This window comes from Benincasa hispida, chromosome 7 (genome assembly GCF_009727055.1).
Source record: "Benincasa hispida cultivar B227 chromosome 7, ASM972705v1, whole genome shotgun sequence".
Classification (NCBI taxonomy): domain Eukaryota; kingdom Viridiplantae; phylum Streptophyta; class Magnoliopsida; order Cucurbitales; family Cucurbitaceae; genus Benincasa; species Benincasa hispida.
This window is the reverse complement of record NC_052355.1, coordinates 47,695,197-47,713,872: the sequence shown is the minus strand read 5'-3', so window position 1 is coordinate 47,713,872 and position 18,676 is coordinate 47,695,197. Positions and strand designations below refer to the sequence as shown.

The following is an 18,676-nucleotide window of genomic DNA, read 5'->3' as shown; positions in this document are numbered from 1 at the left end:
ATTTCTCCATAGTACACCGATCAATTCTCCGTTTATTCTTTGTAAGCTAGATAGGAACATAAAAAAGAGAAATGAAATGGAAAGGGGGACCGAAGAAATCGTCCTGCCCGTGGACTTCTCTAGTATTTGTGTTTGTTTGGTTGAGGGTGAATTTGAAAGGAATGTGGAACATGGGATTCTAATCCAAAAAATGAGCAGCCATCTCCCCTTTGTAATTCTCACCTCATCCATCACTTTCTTTTCTCTATCCCAAACTATCGTCTTCCTTCCTTTTTTTTTTTTTTCCTTCTCCCTTCATTCTAATATTTTTTCTGTCCCCTTCCAACTTTTCTGCCTTCTCTATTTTTAGAAGCTCTCTTGAATTTCTTTACGAGAGGAAGGCATTGTGCAAAAATGGCCCCCAGCTTTAAAAGTTGTATGCTATGCTGCTCTGCCAAGGTCTCGGTAAGGACTAATCTCTCTACCCCTTTTTAGTTTACTTCTATCGATAAAATTGATTTTCTTTTCAAAATATTTATCAACTTAATTGCTTTGATTGAACGTCTCACTTTATTCACATTTTATATTCAATTATATTAATAATAAACACTAAAATATTTGTTTGTCTCGGTTGTTTCTATTAATTCTATAAATCTAAACTCAAAACTCAAAAATGAAAATGTTCCGATACTCTAAAACTTCGGAATCAATAAAAATCAAATTCAAACTTCGATAGTAACAGTTCAAAAATCTAGAGATATAATTAAAATTAAATTCAAAATTTAGGGATTAAAAAACTATTTGCTTAGAGAAAAATAATAATAATACCGTACTTGGTCTCCTTTTATATCTCTTTTCGAAAAGTAAGTAACTCCTTTAATTTAGTTTTAGCAAAAATACTAAAATAGGGAACCAAGAATATGAAAAGGAGACTTATAAGATGGAATATTTTGATCTAAAATAATCATAATTTTGAATTTTTTTACATCTAACAGCTAATATCAAGTTTTAAAAAAGGCTAAAGTCTCTTTTAAAAAAAAGAGCGAACCTTAGTAATTAGTATTTATAGCCTACAGCTACAACAAAGGGGTTTTTTTTTCTTTTTTTGTTTTTCTTTTTTCTTTTTAGAACAACAATAATAACAACAAAAGCAATTAATCATGGATATCTCAATAAATAATATAGGCAGTATTTTAGCCTACATCGCATTAACTGTATTTTTAAAAATAAATCATATAATTAATTTGATTAAAGGATACTTTAATTTAGATTCTTTGAATTGTTCTCAAAATAGAAAAAAAGAAACTGAAAATAAATGTGCAATCATTGACCATTTGAATATCTTAAGGGGTTTTTTTAGAAATATATATAATATATATTGAAAACCAGTGAATATCTCAAGTTTAAACATTAGAGATAAAAAAGGTAGGATTAAAATGTGATTCTGGTCCTTATATTTTGGAGGTTTTCAATTCTGATTTTTAAAAATTTTTATTATTATCTTAGCTAATTTTGATATAATTTAATTTTGAAAAACTAAATTTAAAATTTATTAAGAATACGGAGAATAAAACTAGATATTTGAGAGTACGGTGACTAAAATTGTACCAACTTCAAAATATAAAAACCAAATTAGTGCCAAAGGAATAAAAAAATATAATTGTTTTAAATTGTAAAGTTGATACAAATATTTCTTAAGTAAAAAGTCATTATCTACCAATAATAGACCACGATAAACATCTATCAAACATTTATAGATATCGCAGTCTATCATCAAAAGATAGTAAATTTTACTATATTTATAAATAAGTTGACTCATTTTCTTTCATTTGAAAACGGCTCGAATAAAAATGATAATTTAAGTAATATAAATATCTAGTAATCGGAAAGCTTACAAATTAATTATAAATTTATATATGAATGATGAAATGTAACTTATTTTAAAGCTTTGAACGATGGATTGGACAAGACAAATCAACAAATAATTTTGGATCACTCTATTTAGGAGTATCTAAAAATTCGATCGACTTAATCCAATTCGTACTATTTGAGTTGATCATCAATTCATTTGGGTTACCTACAATAATTTGAATCAACTTGAAGTTATTATTAATTTTATGAAATGTGTTTTTTTACTTACGATATGATTATATATACATGTGTTAATTTTAATTTTATTATCTTATTTATAATTTTTATTCTTCAAAAATTCTTAAAATCAATTATTTTAGTATTTTGAAAATAAAATTTTCATAATATAAATTAAACTTACTTGTTAATCATAATTCAGTAAATGAAAATAATTAAATAAACTATTTACATATTAATATTTTATTTATTTTTAGAACGAAAATTAAAAAAAAAAAAAAAAAAAAAAACAAACATGAGTAAGGAAAATGGTCAACTTTGATCCAAAAAAAATTTTCCAATTCAAAAGTAACCTTATTTTTAAAATCTACTTTTTTTAAACCTTTTTTTCCATCTTTTCAATCTTTAAGTGGAGGGACGCAACATGTGAAAATATCATTTTGCCCTGTAATAAATGATCATTCAGTTTTCTTGAATATGAAATCACCCAACTTACCTAACTCATTTATCTTAAATTAGAAACTTCAATATTCAATTTCATATTTTGTTTTCAAAATATAAACGTGAGAGTCCCAAGTTCAAATGACTAATTTCTTTCATTTTTTAGAGTTTCAAAAGAGACAAATATGTTAAAAAGTAGTCTTTTATTTTTTTATGTTGAAAAATAGTCGTTTGTCTCGTAAAATTGAGTTCGTAAGTAAGTCTTTTATCCCGTGAAATAATTTCACAAAACAAACTTACGATCTTACTAGATAAACGAGATAATCGACCGTTTGTCTCGTAAAGTTATAAGTTTTAACTTTAAAAAAAAATCTAGAGTTTAAATAGTCAATAATAAATTTAAAATTTTCAAAGCTATAATGCCTGAGTTAAAAATCAAGATTTTATTAAAAAAAAAATTAAAATTAAAAGAAAGTCAAAACCATATTGACCAAATTGGTAATTTGACATTCCTTTTATCCCAACAAAACGACATTAATTATTTTTATTTTTATTTATTATTATTATTATTATTTTGGGAAAGAAATAACATTAATTATTAAAACGTTTGTATTATAATAAATTCCATATGGCCAAACCGGAATTATTTTTCTTCAATTATAAAGTCTCCGGTCCTTAAAATATAGTGGCCTTTCCAATACCGTGACCCTTTGAGGAAAAGTAGAGTTAAGTTTGAGGAATTCAATTCACAAAATGGCCCCCAATGTTTGACAATTTTATGAATTCTTATAAAAAAACAACCAAGGTTAGTTTTACTTTTGACTTTAGATTCCATCATGGAAACAACAATAATAATAATAAATTTTGAATATACATTTTTAGTATAATAAATCAAGATATGAAGATTGAGGATATAGAACATGTCAATTATTATTAAAAAAAAAAAAAAAATTGTCTAGTTTTTCTCTCTCTTTCTTTTTTGTGATAATGTAGTGGATGAATCAAACTCTTGTAATATGTTTGGAAGTGATTCTAAAATAGTTAAAATCACTTTTTCTCCTTTTTCAAAATTACTTCAAAAATATTGTTGACTATTTAGAATCAATTTTATAGAAAAAGTAGAGTTAACTTTTACAAACAAATGTTATAAATTTGGACGGATTGTCAAATAAAATGGCACAAATACTTTCAAATATAAAAAATAAAATAGAATCACTTATATTCATTTTGAAAAGAATAGATATGTGTAATGTAAATATAAATTTGTTTAATATAAAACAGGTAAAGTAGAGATGTCTAATATTCGTATAGTATGGTCTACATTTTATTTTATTTTATTAGTGATCACATGTTACGGTGTGGACACGTGGCCGTCATCGGACAGGGTATCTATGTTAACTCGTCAACTAATGCCACCAGAATTGACGCCATCGACATTGACTCTCCTCCACCACTTCAGTTCATCATTTCGGGTCTAAACAGCTGCTTCAACCACCACACATTCATCTATTTCCAATAAAAAAATCACAGCCCTTCATCCAAATTCTTCTCCAAATCCACGGCTGTGATCAAATCAAGCTTTTTCATCCACACCATTGAAAATTTATAGCACAGTCACATTCACACCATCAAAATCACATCTTTCCCTTTTGCAATTTGGACAATTCCCAAAAGAATTCCAATTTTTATTACTTACTTTTTTTTTTCAGTTATTTATTTTAAATTTCAAAATTTGTCAACTAATACGTATAGTTACATGCCGATTATAGTATGTTAGAATTACGTGTAAATTTTGGAAGAAGCCAAAAGAACGCGGACTTAGAAAATTAAAAAGTTGAGACTTTTTCCGACGTCATTTTCCCATTATCTAAAAAAAATATGTCCATTCTCTAAATAAGAAAATGCAAATTGGGTAAATTAATTTCTTTAATTTCATCAATATCTTCTTACTTCCATTATATAAATGTGGGACTGTCTTGAGCAACATGCTATAGCTTTTGCTTCCTGATTGTTTAATTTTCCTTTCTAACAACATTAATAATCCAATAAGGCCGCAGATTATCACACACGAATTAATAGGTTTGTTCATCAAATCTCTTCATATTCTTCCTCTTCTTCTTCTTAATTTCTGGATCCTCATCGTAATTCTCTTGTTTTTTTTTTTTTTCCATAAGAAAATTATTGGGTTTTTCTTTTTATATCTTCCTTATCAAAATTTTGAAGAAAAACGATTATCTGAATTCTCCACCGACACGGTTTTAAATAGTATTATTGCTTTAGCGATCTCTTAAATTTTAATTTTTTGGAGGGTTTTTTAAATTATTTTGGGGACTGATTTGGAATTATCAGGAAGACATGGCGCAAGAGTCGTACGAGGAAGCAATTGCCGGACTCACAAAGCTTCTCAGGTACCGGATCCATTTCCTTCTATCCGTTTTGTTCCTTTGTTTTTTTTTCTTGTTTGTTTTTTTCCGTTAAATGCCGGCCACCGGTAATTAGGGCGGCGGCCCACCACGTAGGGCCGCCCCGAATTGATTGTCTTAAAGAACGTTCCGTAACGATTTCCGTTTTAAATGTAGTGAGAAAGCCGACCTTCAGGATGCCGCCGCCGCAAAGATCCGGCAAATAACCACTGAATTGGCCGGGACCACCGCCAATTCAAATGGCTTCGACCCGGTTGATAGGATCAGAACCGGGTTCACCCATTTTAAGAAGTCCAAATTCGAGTACGTTTTGTTTTCTTTACTTCCTTTGATTTGTTTTTTTTTCCGAATATGCTGTTTGGTTGATTCCCTCTTAATTATCCTTTAGATAATGAATCTGCCTGTCCTTATGCCATCACGCTTCTTCACTAATTCATTTCAAATCATAGTTAATTAATATTAATTAATTATAATTAACGTGATTTTGTTTTTTTTTTTTAGGACGAATCCTGACTTGTATGGTCAACTTGCGAAAGGCCAAAGCCCAAAGGTAAGGAACTTGCAATTTTCAGAAAAATACCGTGGGGGGAAAATGTAAATTATAATTTCTTGGAGGGCTATGATAAGAGCACCACTGCAATTATTGTGGTTAGATAAGGTGTTGAATTGAATTAAAAAAACAAAAAACAAAAAGACGAAAGAGCCAATAACAGATGTCCACGTGTAAATGCAGTTTTTGGTATTTGCGTGTTCGGATTCCCGAGTTTGCCCTTCGCACATATTGAATTTTCAACCAGGGGAGGCCTTTGTGGTTCGTAATATCGCTAGCATGGTCCCACCATTTGACAAGGTTGGCCTGTCGTTATCCATTTATTTTCCTCCATCCGTTTTAAAATAATTAATTAATTTCAACTTTTTAAAACTTATTTATTTAATTATTTATTTCTTAATTTGGCTGTTTGTAGAAAAAATATTCAGGAGCGGGTGCAGCAATTGAATATGCAGTATTGCATCTTAAGGTGGACATTTTTATATATTATTAAATTAAATATTTTAATCATCCCCCCATTTTCTTGGGATTGTATGGTCATGATTATTTTCATTCTAATTTTAAAAATTCAAAATTTAATTAATTTAGGTGGAGAATATAGTGGTGATTGGACATAGCTGCTGTGGTGGTATTAAGGGCCTCATGTCCATCCCGGATGACGGAACCATTTCCAGGCAAGTTCCTTTTCAATGTCTAAAAATTTATAAGTAGTTTTAAAATTACTTTTTATTTGCTTTTTAAATGGCTAATAGATCCAAAATTTTAGGGGTGAATATAGGGATGAGATCCAAAATATCACCAAATATAATACAATACAAAAGGATTTGTAAATATGATCAAATTTAAATCTAGTTGTCGAAGTATAGATAAACTATAGAGTTTATCTCTAGTAGATTCTATTATATTTACAATTTTTTAAAAAGGTTGTTATATCCTGGAATACCTCATTTTCAATTTTGAGTCTGTCTTATAGAAAAAATTAGACTAGTTATTTTTTAAATTTGTTATTATAAAAAATAAGACATAAATGTAAAAGTTCATGAACTTATCTGTATGTGGGTAAAATTATAAAAAGTTTAAAAGATTAAACTTAATTAATATAACCAATAGTGGACAAATTTAATTAATATAAAGTTTTCATTAAGAGTTAATTTATTTTGACCCACTTGTAATACACATATAAATAAAAGTTAGGTGGCAATTGGCCTAGGTGAGTTCTTCCCATGTGATGGTGGGTAAAATAAATAAACAGAGTGAATTAGGGTTAGATTTTAATGGAGTGGTGAATCACATAGGAATACTCTCTCTCAATAAAAGCCCTTTAACCTTTCCACTCTGGTGGTACCATATTCTTGGAGGAACTTCTCTCTCTATATATATAAAGCGAAGGGACATAATTTAGAAATTTATAAATTGCAACTGAAACTTTTGCATTTTACTATTTAGTGCAGAATGATAAGTACAATTCCTTTACTTCCCACCTTTTGTCTTTACTTTACAGATCAACCCTTTTCTATTTGGCCCTAAAAGAAGTCATAATTTATAACGATTTTATTTGCAAATTTGTGGGAATTTGTGCAATGAAAAAACCCACTTTTTAGTTTTTACCTATCTCTCAGCCCGGATAAGAGAAGTAACAGCTCATTCCAAATCCAGATCCTATTTTCTCTCTGATTGATTCTATATCTTGGGATTTGCCTTTTTAAGCAAAAGTAACGAAGTTCCTTTAATTTAACAGTGATTTCATTGAGAATTGGGTGCAAATTTGCACACCTGCCAGAACCAAGACCCAGTCATATTGCACCGACTTGAGTTTCGAGGACAAATGCACAAACTGCGAGAAGGTAAAATAATGATTTTAAAAAATTCATTCTAGATCCACATATAAAATCGAGAAATTTTCTAATACTAGAAGAGCATGAATTTTATACTTACATCAACATGCTTTTAAAAATGGAAAAATTTAGTGTGAACAAAGTACTCAATAACGTGAATTCTAGAAGTTTATTTGATTTATTGTAATATCAAACATTAATGTACATTGCAGGAGGCCGTGAACGTTTCCCTTGGAAACTTGCTGTCATATCCTTTTGTAAGAGAAGCTGTTGTCAACAAGCAACTGTTCATAAGGGGTGCACATTACAACTTTGTCTCTGGAGCTTTTGAGCTTTGGAATCTTGATTTTAATATCTCACCTTCTCTAGCAGTTTGAAAATACTATACAATACCTTCTCGACGACAATAATCAAACTCGGCCGATCGGTTATTTTTTAGTTTCTTCCCTTTCTGCAATGCGTCTGTATTCTACTCTGCTGTAATTTGATGCGAGGCTCATGAAGGACTTATTTATACTTGCAGGGATGTCTTCCCCTCCAATAAGAGTTTCTTTTTTTTTCTTTCACTTCCCTTTTGTTCCCTTATCTTGAAAATGTTTCCTGTAATCACCCCCACTTTTGTAATGTTATAAACAATAAGTATAATGAAATGTCTTGCTTCATTCTCTTTTGGAAGTAGCTGATCAAGCTCATTGAATTTCATTCTATACTTATTTAACAATACAAAGAAATGAAGACAATAATAAGATCCTTTTTATATTAATCTTTTCTGAGATACTTCCAATAGTTACAGAGCCATAGCAGAGTAGAAATAGATGGGAAAATTTTCACAGATTCCATAGATTAATACCCTCATGGGATTGGATGTATGACTACTTTTCCAGTGGCTCGGCTGCTTTCAACATATGAGAAGGCCTCCACTACTTGAGAGAATGGAAAAGGTCCTTTCGGGTCGACAATCGGCTTCACCTTCCCACTTTCTAGATAGGGGTTCAGTTTCTTAAGAACGGCTCCATCTGAAGTGACCACAAATCTGAAACCAGGCGGCGTCACCGCACCAGTCAGTGCTACGACACTGCCACCTTCTTTCACTACCTTCACTGCCCTATCACACTGCCCTGTCATTTGAGAAACAGTCTCAGAATCTAATATCAATATGGGCAAATCCCAAGATTAGTACATGATACAAATCCTCACCAATTGCATCGTAGACTACATCGAATTTTTGGGGCAAATCTTCAATATTTTCCTTGGTATAGTCAATGGCTAAATCCGCACCCAAACTTTTCAAAAACTCTAACTTTCCAGTGCTTGAAGTGGCTGCAACTTTTGAAGCTCCAAACACATGTTTTGCTAACTGAAGTAGAAACACAGCAGAGATAAGTTGCAGAGAGAGTTAATTATTCATGTGAAAGTGGGAGAAATGACCTGAATGACTAGGCTTCCAACTCCACCAGCACCGTTGAGAACGAGAATTGATTTGCCAGCAGAAAAGTTGGTTTTTTCGAGACCTTCGTAGGCTGTTTCAATGGCCAGAGGCAATCCAGCGGCTTGAACAAAATCAATATTCTTGGGTTTCAAGGCTAATAGTTTCTCTTCTACGGCTGTGTACTCTGCAAGAGAACCGAACTGTTTGGGGCCATCGAGGGCCTTCTCGTTGATGTTGCCATAGACTTCGTCCCCTTCTTTTAGCTCCTTTACCTGACTTCCCACCTTAACCACCACACCTGCTACATCATACCCTGGAACTGTCTGCACATAATCCGATTACACCCTCATTCAATCTCATAGTCATGGCTACAATGATCAAAACCCGTTTAAAATTGAATTTAATCCATTTGGTTTAACTTTTGTAACATTTAAATTTTAAATTCTTGTTAGTTCGACTAGGGTGGACAATTAAACCACCGATAAGATAATTTTAATTTTAACATATAATGATGTAGCGTAGTCGATATAATTTCAGTTAAGATGCAATGAATTAAATTGTGCAAACTAAACATTAATATTTGTATATTTTATGGACATGTATATACATACACATATATATAAAAGTTCTAAATTATATGAACTAATTGTGGAATATTAAAGTCCAAGGTTCAAATCTCTCCACCCTCAACTTACATGGTTTCTTACTTGACAAGATAAGATACCCACCAACAGAACCTTTACTATTTAAATCCCTCTGTTTTGTTCTGAGAGTTTAGAGATTCAACATTCCTATTATAGAAATAAGAAATAGATATGCTTTTAGTACTTCTAGAAGAAGTATTAAAGATTTCTGTTGTTATTTGAATCTATAATTAGTATAATTCCATCGATCTTTATTTCTCCACACGAAAATAAGCCAAAATGTCCTGGATGAGGTCTAAATTTTGATCGTCTGTTTTAGAATTAGAGCCTTTTTCCATTTCCTATCGTTAATCTCTTTTTCGAGGGTACAAAAATTAACTATAAAGACGTCAACCTAAACATAAAGTTCACATGTGTAAATTTCTAAACCCCACTTATTGTTCGAACTAAAAAGAGTAAACTTCAAATACCAAAAACTAGATATATCTACGGGACGGGTTCGGAGATGGTTTTTCCATTCCCATCTCCATCCCCGTCAAATTCCCTACGGGAATTGGGGCAGAGATTTCCCACAAAGAATTCATCCGGATCTGGTTCCCTATCATTCCCTGTTTGATTTTTTGTCAATAAAAAAAAATAAATAAAAAATAAATCACTTTCCTTCAAGTAGCCTGGGTGGCTGATTGAGGTAATGAGAAAGGCGCCGGAGGAGGGAGGAGGGAGAATGAGATAGAGGTGTGGGGGAAGAAAAAAAGAGTCCACGTCACTAACTAAAGTAATATTAAATTAATAAAAATTTCAAATCAAGCTAACTCATCATTTAACATTCACATCATTTTCCTGTTAGTCAACTAACAATTCAAGTAGCGTCAAGGATAATTTAGAATCATTTTTCAAACCTCGAGGACTAAAGTGTTCATTTTGAAACTTCGAACACTAAATAGACATCTACTTCAAACCTCCGGGACCAAAAGTGCATTTTGGGCGTTCTAATTAAATTGTTAACTTTTATATGATTAGTTTTATATGGAGAATTAGAATTCATATGTCATTTTTAAAAAAAACTAATTCAAACATATTCATTATTTTGATCATTAAACAATAAATCTTAAAGGTTAAATAAAATATTTATATAATAAAAACAAGTAACATAACATTAAATTATTATTAGAATAAATATAAGAAAACAACCTAATAGGGTGGGGACGGGGAATGAAATGGAAACAGAATTCATTATTTTCATTCCCCGTTCCCTTTTCCATTTAGCTTTTGCAAAAAAATTTTCCTCCACAACCTCCCTCATAGGGGTGTGCGTAGTTAGATTAGGTTGAGTTGAAGAACTTTTTAGACCCAACCCAATAGTTCGGTTTGTTAATTTCTTCAACCCAAATAACTCTTATTAAAAAAATGAATCCAACCCAACCCAACCCAACCATGACACATTCAAGTTGGGTTGGTTCGGGTTAATTAGGTTATTTATTTTAATTTATGTTATGAAAAGAAGTATGATGTTAATATGAAAAAGTTTGATTTAATTATTTTTATATATTGAATTAAGATTTAAACATAATTTCAATTTATATAATGAAATTTCCTTTCCAATGTGCTAAAACACTATTTTTAGGAGTTACTGAAGAATAAATTATCCAAAAAAAATTAAACTTAAATAAATATATGTATATATAATTGTATCATAAGTTTAATATATATATATCTTAAAGTTAACAATAAGTTCGGGTTGATTTGAGTTATTTTAGGTAAATTCATAAACCAACCCAACCCACAAAATTTTCATTTATTTGAATCCAACCCAACACAACACAAATCGCATGGGTTGAGTTAGGTTGATCGGTTTTTTTCGAGTTATCGATTTTTTTAACATTCTTACTCTCCCATTCCCTCAAGGCGAGTCCCCGCGAGCCTGTCTCCACGAGAGAAGTGGACATCTCTACCAAATACCAATCATTTTCCTTCTGTTCATTACTTTCTTCTAAAGATTTTTTTTTTTATAATTCTAACCAAAATTTCAAAAGCTATACTTATAACTAATAATTTAGACTATTTCTAGATGTGGAATAAATGTAAGGAGTTAAGCATAATTTCTCANAAAAAAGAGTAAACGTATTTTCAAATTGATTTAATTTTAGTTCATATACTTTCAAATATCTAATTCTAATCTATGTATATTTAAGAAATTTAAATTGAGTTCCTACTATTTATTTGTTATTAATTTTTTTTCAAAATTTTTTAATTATTTATTAGCATTTTTACTACAAATTTTAAAAATATACATACATAACTATTGAGAAATTAAATTGAAGATTTATATATTTATTAAAAATACGACTAAAATCAGATATTTGAAAGAAAAGTACAACGAACGTCAAAATACAAGGGCTGAAATGTTATTTTAACCTAAATTCTATTACACAGAACTAGATTCCATTATTCTCGCAGCAAATAGATATAGGCAACAGAATATACATAAAAAGGCTAAAAGAGTCGGAGGAAAATGTTACCGGAAGAGGAGAATCCGTGGCCTTGAACTTCCCCTGCATCCGTTTAGCATCGACAGGGTTAAGCGCCGCCGCAACGACCTTAATCAGAACCTGATCCCCCTTCACTTCCGGCACGGATACACTGCTATCAAATTGCAACACATCGACGCCTCCATACTCACCATACACCCACGCCTTCATGTCCGACGGCACCGAAGCCACTTCCGACGCCACGGCGGAAGCAGGCGCCGATTGCGAATTGGCGAGCACTCTGAGACGAATGCGAGAAGCCGGTGAACTCGCCGTTGCCGGAGGGTATCTAATCGTCTTCCGTTTACTTTCCCGGAGAGTTAGGGAAGTAGAAGGCCACAATTTAGAAGAGAGAGAGTGGTAAGGAGATTTGAGTTGCGAAGGTGTGGATGCGAGAATCGCTTCCATTGTTCTTCGCTTCACAGACTCACGGTTACTGAAGACTCTGTGTCTACGGCTTATCTCGTTGGCGCTAAATTGTTAGGGTGCGGTCTATACCACCAATTCCTTGCTGTCCCACCAGTAGAGCGTTCTAGAATCTGGAGCCAAGCGGAAACTCGTGTCGTCAGGCTTGCGTTCTAGCAATAATCAATAATGGGCCTTGGGCCTCCGAAACTATGTGGGCTTCTAAATTGAAAGGATAGATCCATAGACTTAAAAAGCAGGCCTGGACCCGGTTTGGTCCACTGCCAATACCGTGGTGAATTGACTGAATTCTTCATATTTCCGTAAAATAATATCATAACGATAATAAATAAATAAATAGTATGATATTTGAACCAAAGACCTCACGATAAAGAATACATATCGATAACTGTTAAGTTATAACACTTCAAAACAAAACAAATTGTTTTTTTTAATTTCAAATTCATAAATTAACCTTAAGAAAATTTTCAAATATGAGGAGTGTTGGATGTAGGAATTGGGACATAACATTTGTATCAGGTTTTTACATTATTTAATGATAAAATAGAGAAATTGACTTGTAATAGAAACAACTACACATCCATATGGTGTTCGTCATATAACTTCGATGCTTAAATTAGTTAAGAGTATCAAGAATTATACAAAGGTTCGAGAAGTGAGGTATAAGTCACTAGGATATATATATATATATATATATATATAATATATATATATATATATATATATTACTAGTACTATATAAAAGTGTTAGAAACATTTCCTTGTTTCTTTCTTGAATTAGAGATAGAGAAATTGAATAAGGGTCTAATTAGGGCCTCAGGTTATGTTTTGAGTCAGGATGGTATTGGCCCTATTTTAGGAAATTGTATTGGGCAGCAAAAATAATTAACATACTTGCAATCTTGTCTTCAGTTTTTCGATTTTGTAAATATAGCAAAACTATTAATTCTATATATCTTTGCTTCAGTGTACGTTTTCTGTGTTTTTTTTCTCTTTCTTTCTACCGTCTCCCACCTGGTCTAAAAAAAAGAATAAAATAAAATAAATCTCACTCTCAAATTCCATTCCTATTTGTTCTCTTCAAATATTTCATCTTTCGGGCAACTATTTTTAGTTTTTATCTTCTTTCTTATTTAATTTCCTTCTCTCCATACCTAATTTTGGGGGTTTTTTTGTTTTATTAAATTTTATTATACTATTAATATTTTATTTTGATTAATCTTTCCAATTGGGATAGATCTGTGTGTTTAGCTTTAATTTGATTCTATTTTTGTTTTTTTTGTTGGATTTGTGAGGTTTTTCTTCGAGTTAAGTTATTCTACACATCTACATACCAAATTTAAAGCAAATCAGTCGTTGACAAATATTCACATTGACTAAAAGAAAAAGAAAAATAACTATATTAATATACTAAATATATACACCAATATATTAGTAAAATTTGTCAACATAAGATATTGCAAGTGTATAAAAAAGCGTAAACTTTGATTGATTTATCAATAATTTATCAGTGAAAGACATCGTTATCAAGTATATAAAGTATACAAGCCAAGTGTATAAAGTTTATCAGTAGTATATACGAGTGCGTGATTGACAAGTATATCAAGTATATCAATCAAGCACATCATTATCAAGTATATCAGCCAAGTGTATCAAAAGTATATTAGTAGTGTATCAAGTGATATATAGAGAGAATCAAATAGAGAGGGTATTTGTGAGTATCAAGTGCATCAAATGTATATAGTAGTGTATCGAGTGTAGAAGTATATATCAGTAGTGTATCAAGTGTATATCAATAGCATATCAGGATTGTATCAGGCATATTGGGTGCATATCAAGAGTGTATCAAGGATATAAAATGTATCAAGTGTATATCAAATATAAAACATAGGTGTATTAGACACTAATTAGTAAGTGCTTGATTAACTAATTTAATTAAAATGAAATACATCAATAGTATATCATCTATATATATTCAACATAAGGTATATCACCTAACAAATGTACTTGATACTGAGTACATCAACGACAAACCCTATTTTAGACTTTTACTTTTTTTTAATGTTTGGGCTAGGCCGATTTGCTAGATCTAAAAAAAAAAAAAAAAAAGCACACTTGCAAATATCAAATTCTATTTTGATATGCATGCAATTGCCCATTTTATTTATTATTTTTTAGGCCATCTCTTAGACCAAAGTTATGTCTAAAACATAACTGAAAGGAAAATTGTCAAAAATAGCACATTTAAGTTTTTACCTTACAAAACTAACATATTTTTTTTAAAAAAAAAACTGGTAAAAATAGTTTTTTCCGGTCTATCTCAAGCGAGATCGACCACAAGATTTTAGTTAGAAAGCCAACTTTTTCCTACTTATCAATTGTTTGGGGCTTTCTCGGTCATCTTGCTAGATTATATACCGAGATTATGTGCATATCGGTGTTAATCCCGGACAAAATAACACTAAGATTTTATATATTTGAGCTTCCTCGGTGAAATCTCGAACATAATTAACACTGAAATTCATATATTTGAGTTTTCTCGATGGAATCTCGGCCAGGATTAACACCAAGATTCTATATATATCCCAAAATTTACCCAATTTTTCGCATGATTAACACCGAAATTTTATATATATCCCAAATCTTACCAAAAAATTTTTAAAAAAAATTACCTCTCCGGAAACTTAAGAAGGTTGAATCAATTTGGAAAATCTATTTTGATAATTGGAAAACCTATCTAGAATTTTTGATATCCATATAATTGTGAAAACATAAATTATGTTAAAGATTTGAAAAATTACGCAATAATTTGATATAATATTTAGTAAACATAACTGAATTTGAAAAAATTTGAAAATAATATAAGATTTTGTATAAGAGTTGGGAAGATTACATACAAAAAAAAAAAAATAAATAAATCTCGGTGTGTAAACAGGTGATCGCTAAGTTGGAAAAAGTTGATTTTTTAACTAATTCTCGATGGTCGATTTCGTCGAGATGTATCGAGAAAAAATATTTTTACAAATTTTCAAAAAATGTACTAGTTTTGTAAGATGAAAAACCTAAAAATGCTTTTTTTTTTTACCATATTCTCAATTGAAATCTGTAACGACCCTAATTTCTAATATATTTCCAGGACACTACTCTATACGTGCATATGCTTGGCAATACATTTTCTCGAACGAAATTTAGGTAAAAGAGATAAAGGAAAAAATTAATTAATTAATTAATTAATAAGGTTATTACGTTAAATAAAACTCAACGGAATATAGAAGAGAGCCTAAAAAAGAAAAAGAAAAAAAACCCCGAGAATTTACAAAACAAAACGATTCATTGTTCGGGATACTCTTGACCTAACTTAAAAATAAATAGCATTTAAATAAATCAATAAATGAATTTCTGGAGAAACCATAGGTTTTTAAAAACGCCTAACTTCTAGACCAGACTCTAGCAAAGTGAAACCTAAATGCGAAAGCAAGGACTCATTCAAATGGCCAGGTCACTGATCTCTCTTGTCTTGCGCAGTCTATCTCTACCTTTACTTGAAAAACATGAGAGGAAAGAAAAAAGGGTGAGTATATAGGTATACTCAGTAAGCAATCCACTATTGGGCCCACTCAGTGATCTGTTAGCCTTCCCATCGGGACACAAGTGCACGATGGCATCATAGGTGTTGGCATAGGCATAAGCATAACCGGTGAATCCGAAGGTACGCTTTCATAAGTAGTGACCACGGTGGGTACTATCATAGACATAAGTGGTGGTCCCAAAAGGACACCGTACATAAGTATAGGGTGTGCTTAGCCCAATGGAAATGCTAACAGTCACTGCAATCTCATACAGACATAAGCATTCATCTAACGTCATAAATCATGCTAAGAATATATAATCGTTCACCATTCATTCATCCATAAACAGACATATCAAAATATTACATTCCAATTAGAACCAGTGGTACGCATGCTTAGGTTCAAGGGCGAACTGTTAGTAAATCGCTTACCTTGGGATTAGGCCCACGCAAAAGAAAACGAATAGCTGAAACTCCCTCCTAAATTAGCAAAGGCTTGAGTCAAAGCCCCTAATACCAACCACAAACACAGTTCAATTTGTGGGGCAAATCCCCAAAATCTAAACAAATCAATTCAGCAGTCCTCACACAACTTACCCCCAAAACCTGCCAAAAAGAACCAATGAAGACTTTGGCGGCTGCTACAACGCCTTATAACCTCCACTTCAGTCTCTTGATTCAAAGTTGGACCAATCATCAAACCAAAATTTTACTAAATAGCCAAGACCTTTCAAGAAACTTCAAAAAAACTGACCAAAACGATCAAGTTCTTACTCCACAGTGCACGAACAGAAGTCATACGAGCAGACTCGACGCTGTTCAGACGAAAACTGTCACGTATGTCAACAGCCCTGACGATGATGGTAGAACGCAGATGAGGACAGTGTGGCTCGCATCTTGACGGCGACAGCGAACGCGACTAAGGTCGACAGAGACAGTCACGACACATGCTTGGGACGACGATGGCAAGCGCGGCGGAGAACAACAGTTGGCGACACAACTCGAATGGTGATGCCTCTTGGTGCACAATCAACGACGACTATGGCTAGGCTGCAGGCTCATCGTGTGGCTGGAAGAAGAAGACCGACTAGGAGAAGAAGACTTGAAGACAGAGGCGTGCGACCGGGAGAAGAAGAAGAAGATTTTCCCTTTTCCTTTTTTTTTTCTTTACTACATGCATCCCGAGGTCCCCTTTTTAAAATAAACAAACCCTTAACCCTAATTCCTTTTTAAAAAAGGCAAAACAAAACAAAAAAAAAAAGGAAAATAAATAAATATAACAACCCCACAAATTATTTAGTTGCCTAAACTTTGGCCTTGATTTAAAAGAAACAAATAATTTCATGAATTAATTTAATTTTACCTAAATTCCGGGACGTTACAACTTTTCCTCCTTAAGAAACTTTCATCCTCGAAAGTTCTAGTCCTGGAAAAGCTCTGGATGCAGTGTTCTCATCTCATCCTCTCACTCCTGAGTTGCTTCCTCAAATTGATGATTCTGCCACAGGACCTTCACAAGTGGCACCTCCCTGTTACACAAAACTTTCACCTCCCTGGCCACAATCTGTGCAGGCTTCTCTTCGTAACTTAAGTTTTCATTCAGCTGCAAGGGTGTAGGATTGTAGTAGCAACAACAGAAGCACAAGGATCATCTAAGTACTTAAATTCACTAATTTTGGCAAAATATAAAGCATGCTCTTGCAGAAAAACAAGTGAGTTTCAAGACATACCTCTTGTAGAACTTCTTCAAAGCTCTTTTTCCAGTTGTTATCTTCTCCGAATCTTATTGTAGACCATCTCTTCCCCACTATTCCCTTGGTGCTCTAGATTGAGTTGTGGGACTCAAAACAAGCTTGAATCAATGGTAGAAGGAGAAATGCTCATTGCAAAAAAACTAGCCGAAGAACTCTTTCTTCAAACCAAATTTTCTCTCAAAATCTCTATAGATTGCATGCTCGATTTTCACTCCAATCTCTTCATTATATTGCAGATCAACATGCAAAGAAAAGAGTTGCATGAGTTGAAGCTCATGCTTGGAGAAGACAAGGCCAAGCAAATGCTTCATGTGTGAGCAACTACAAAGATGGATAATGGAAAAACTCTTTTTTCCATATAGTGTTTTGTTGTTGTTTTTTCCTTTTCAATTTTATCATAAAATCAAATTTTGATTTTAAAAAATCTATTTTGATTTTAAAAAAGAAAAAATAATTAGTTTCATAAATTAATTATTTAATAAAATTTAATTAATTTAATATCAAATATTAAATTAATTTTAACACATATCCATCTTTATATATTTAAATCATATTTAAATATATAAATTCTCTTATTCCGTTTAATTCTCAAATTAAACATGTAATTATATCTCATATAATTACTAATTCCTTTAATTCTAATTTGAACGTTTCAAATTAACTTATCACACTATTCTAGAGCTAGTCCGTTACGAGCTAGTAGGGGGACCTCACGGACCTACAGATCATAGACTCCAACGATTCAAGATTAATTGGCTAAACTCATTAGACCAAATTAATCTCCATTCATTAACTAATGGGTTACTCCACTAAAGCCCATAGTTGCACTTCCCTCACTGTAGATATATTATGTTCACACGATTTAACCATAATCAGCAAGTCAACCCTTCACAAGTTGTTCGTAATAACGGTTGGGTCAAATATCTGTTTTACCCTCGAGATTACGTCTAATTTCTCAAATCCCTACTAATCCTCTAATGAATAATTGGTTTGTGATCCAATCACTAAACC

At 31.9% G+C, this 18,676-nt stretch overlaps 2 protein-coding genes across 4 annotated transcripts; one reads left to right on the top strand and one right to left on the bottom strand.

Annotated features, from left to right (window-relative positions):
- Nucleotides 1–292: 292 nt before the first annotated feature.
- On the top strand, nucleotides 293–7,981 carry LOC120082208 (carbonic anhydrase 2-like). 3 transcript variants are annotated; one of them, XM_039037485.1, is made up of 9 exons: nucleotides 293–444; nucleotides 4,858–4,916; nucleotides 5,088–5,234; nucleotides 5,433–5,481; nucleotides 5,665–5,781; nucleotides 5,897–5,950; nucleotides 6,070–6,155; nucleotides 7,220–7,325; nucleotides 7,529–7,981. In XM_039037485.1, exons 1-9 carry the CDS (start codon nucleotides 394–396, stop codon nucleotides 7,691–7,693), a joined length of 834 nt encoding a protein of 277 aa, XP_038893413.1. In that variant the 5' UTR covers nucleotides 293–393; the 3' UTR covers nucleotides 7,694–7,981. The 3 variants fall into 3 exon arrangements, with proteins under 3 accessions (XP_038893413.1, XP_038893414.1, XP_038893415.1); XM_039037486.1 differs by lacking the exon at nucleotides 293–444 and adding an exon at nucleotides 4,434–4,587; XM_039037487.1 differs by lacking the exon at nucleotides 293–444 and adding an exon at nucleotides 4,461–4,587 and having other exon boundaries at nucleotides 4,862–4,916.
- Nucleotides 7,982–8,047: 66 nt separating this feature from the next.
- LOC120082207 (NADPH-dependent alkenal/one oxidoreductase, chloroplastic) lies at nucleotides 8,048–12,692 on the bottom strand. The gene is made up of 4 exons (XM_039037484.1): nucleotides 11,909–12,692; nucleotides 8,745–9,068; nucleotides 8,514–8,673; nucleotides 8,048–8,434 (listed from the first exon to the last, which is right to left on the bottom strand). The coding sequence occupies exons 1-4, from the start codon at nucleotides 12,323–12,325 to the stop codon at nucleotides 8,169–8,171; spliced, it is 1,167 nt and encodes a 388-aa protein (XP_038893412.1). The 5' UTR covers nucleotides 12,326–12,692; the 3' UTR covers nucleotides 8,048–8,168.
- Between the last annotated feature and the right edge of the window lie 5,984 nt (nucleotides 12,693–18,676).

Excerpts from the sequence above, each read along its gene's own strand:
- LOC120082207 (XM_039037484.1), bottom strand. The coding sequence starts at position 12,325 with ATGGAAGCGATTCTCGCATCCACACCTTCGCAACTCAAATCTCCTTAC. Across the intron at positions 9,069-11,908 it reads CCACGGATTCTCCTCTTCCG|ACAGTTCCAGGGTATGATGT; the intron begins GTAACATTTTCC and ends GATTATGTGCAG. Across the intron at positions 8,674-8,744 it reads TTGGAAGCCTAGTCATTCAG|TTAGCAAAACATGTGTTTGG; the intron begins GTCATTTCTCCC and ends TTTCTACTTCAG.
- LOC120082208 (XM_039037485.1), top strand. The coding sequence starts at position 394 with ATGGCCCCCAGCTTTAAAAGTTGTATGCTATGCTGCTCTGCCAAGGTC. Across the intron at positions 4,917-5,087 it reads GGACTCACAAAGCTTCTCAG|TGAGAAAGCCGACCTTCAGG; the intron begins GTACCGGATCCA and ends TTTTAAATGTAG. Across the intron at positions 5,482-5,664 it reads CGAAAGGCCAAAGCCCAAAG|TTTTTGGTATTTGCGTGTTC; the intron begins GTAAGGAACTTG and ends GTGTAAATGCAG.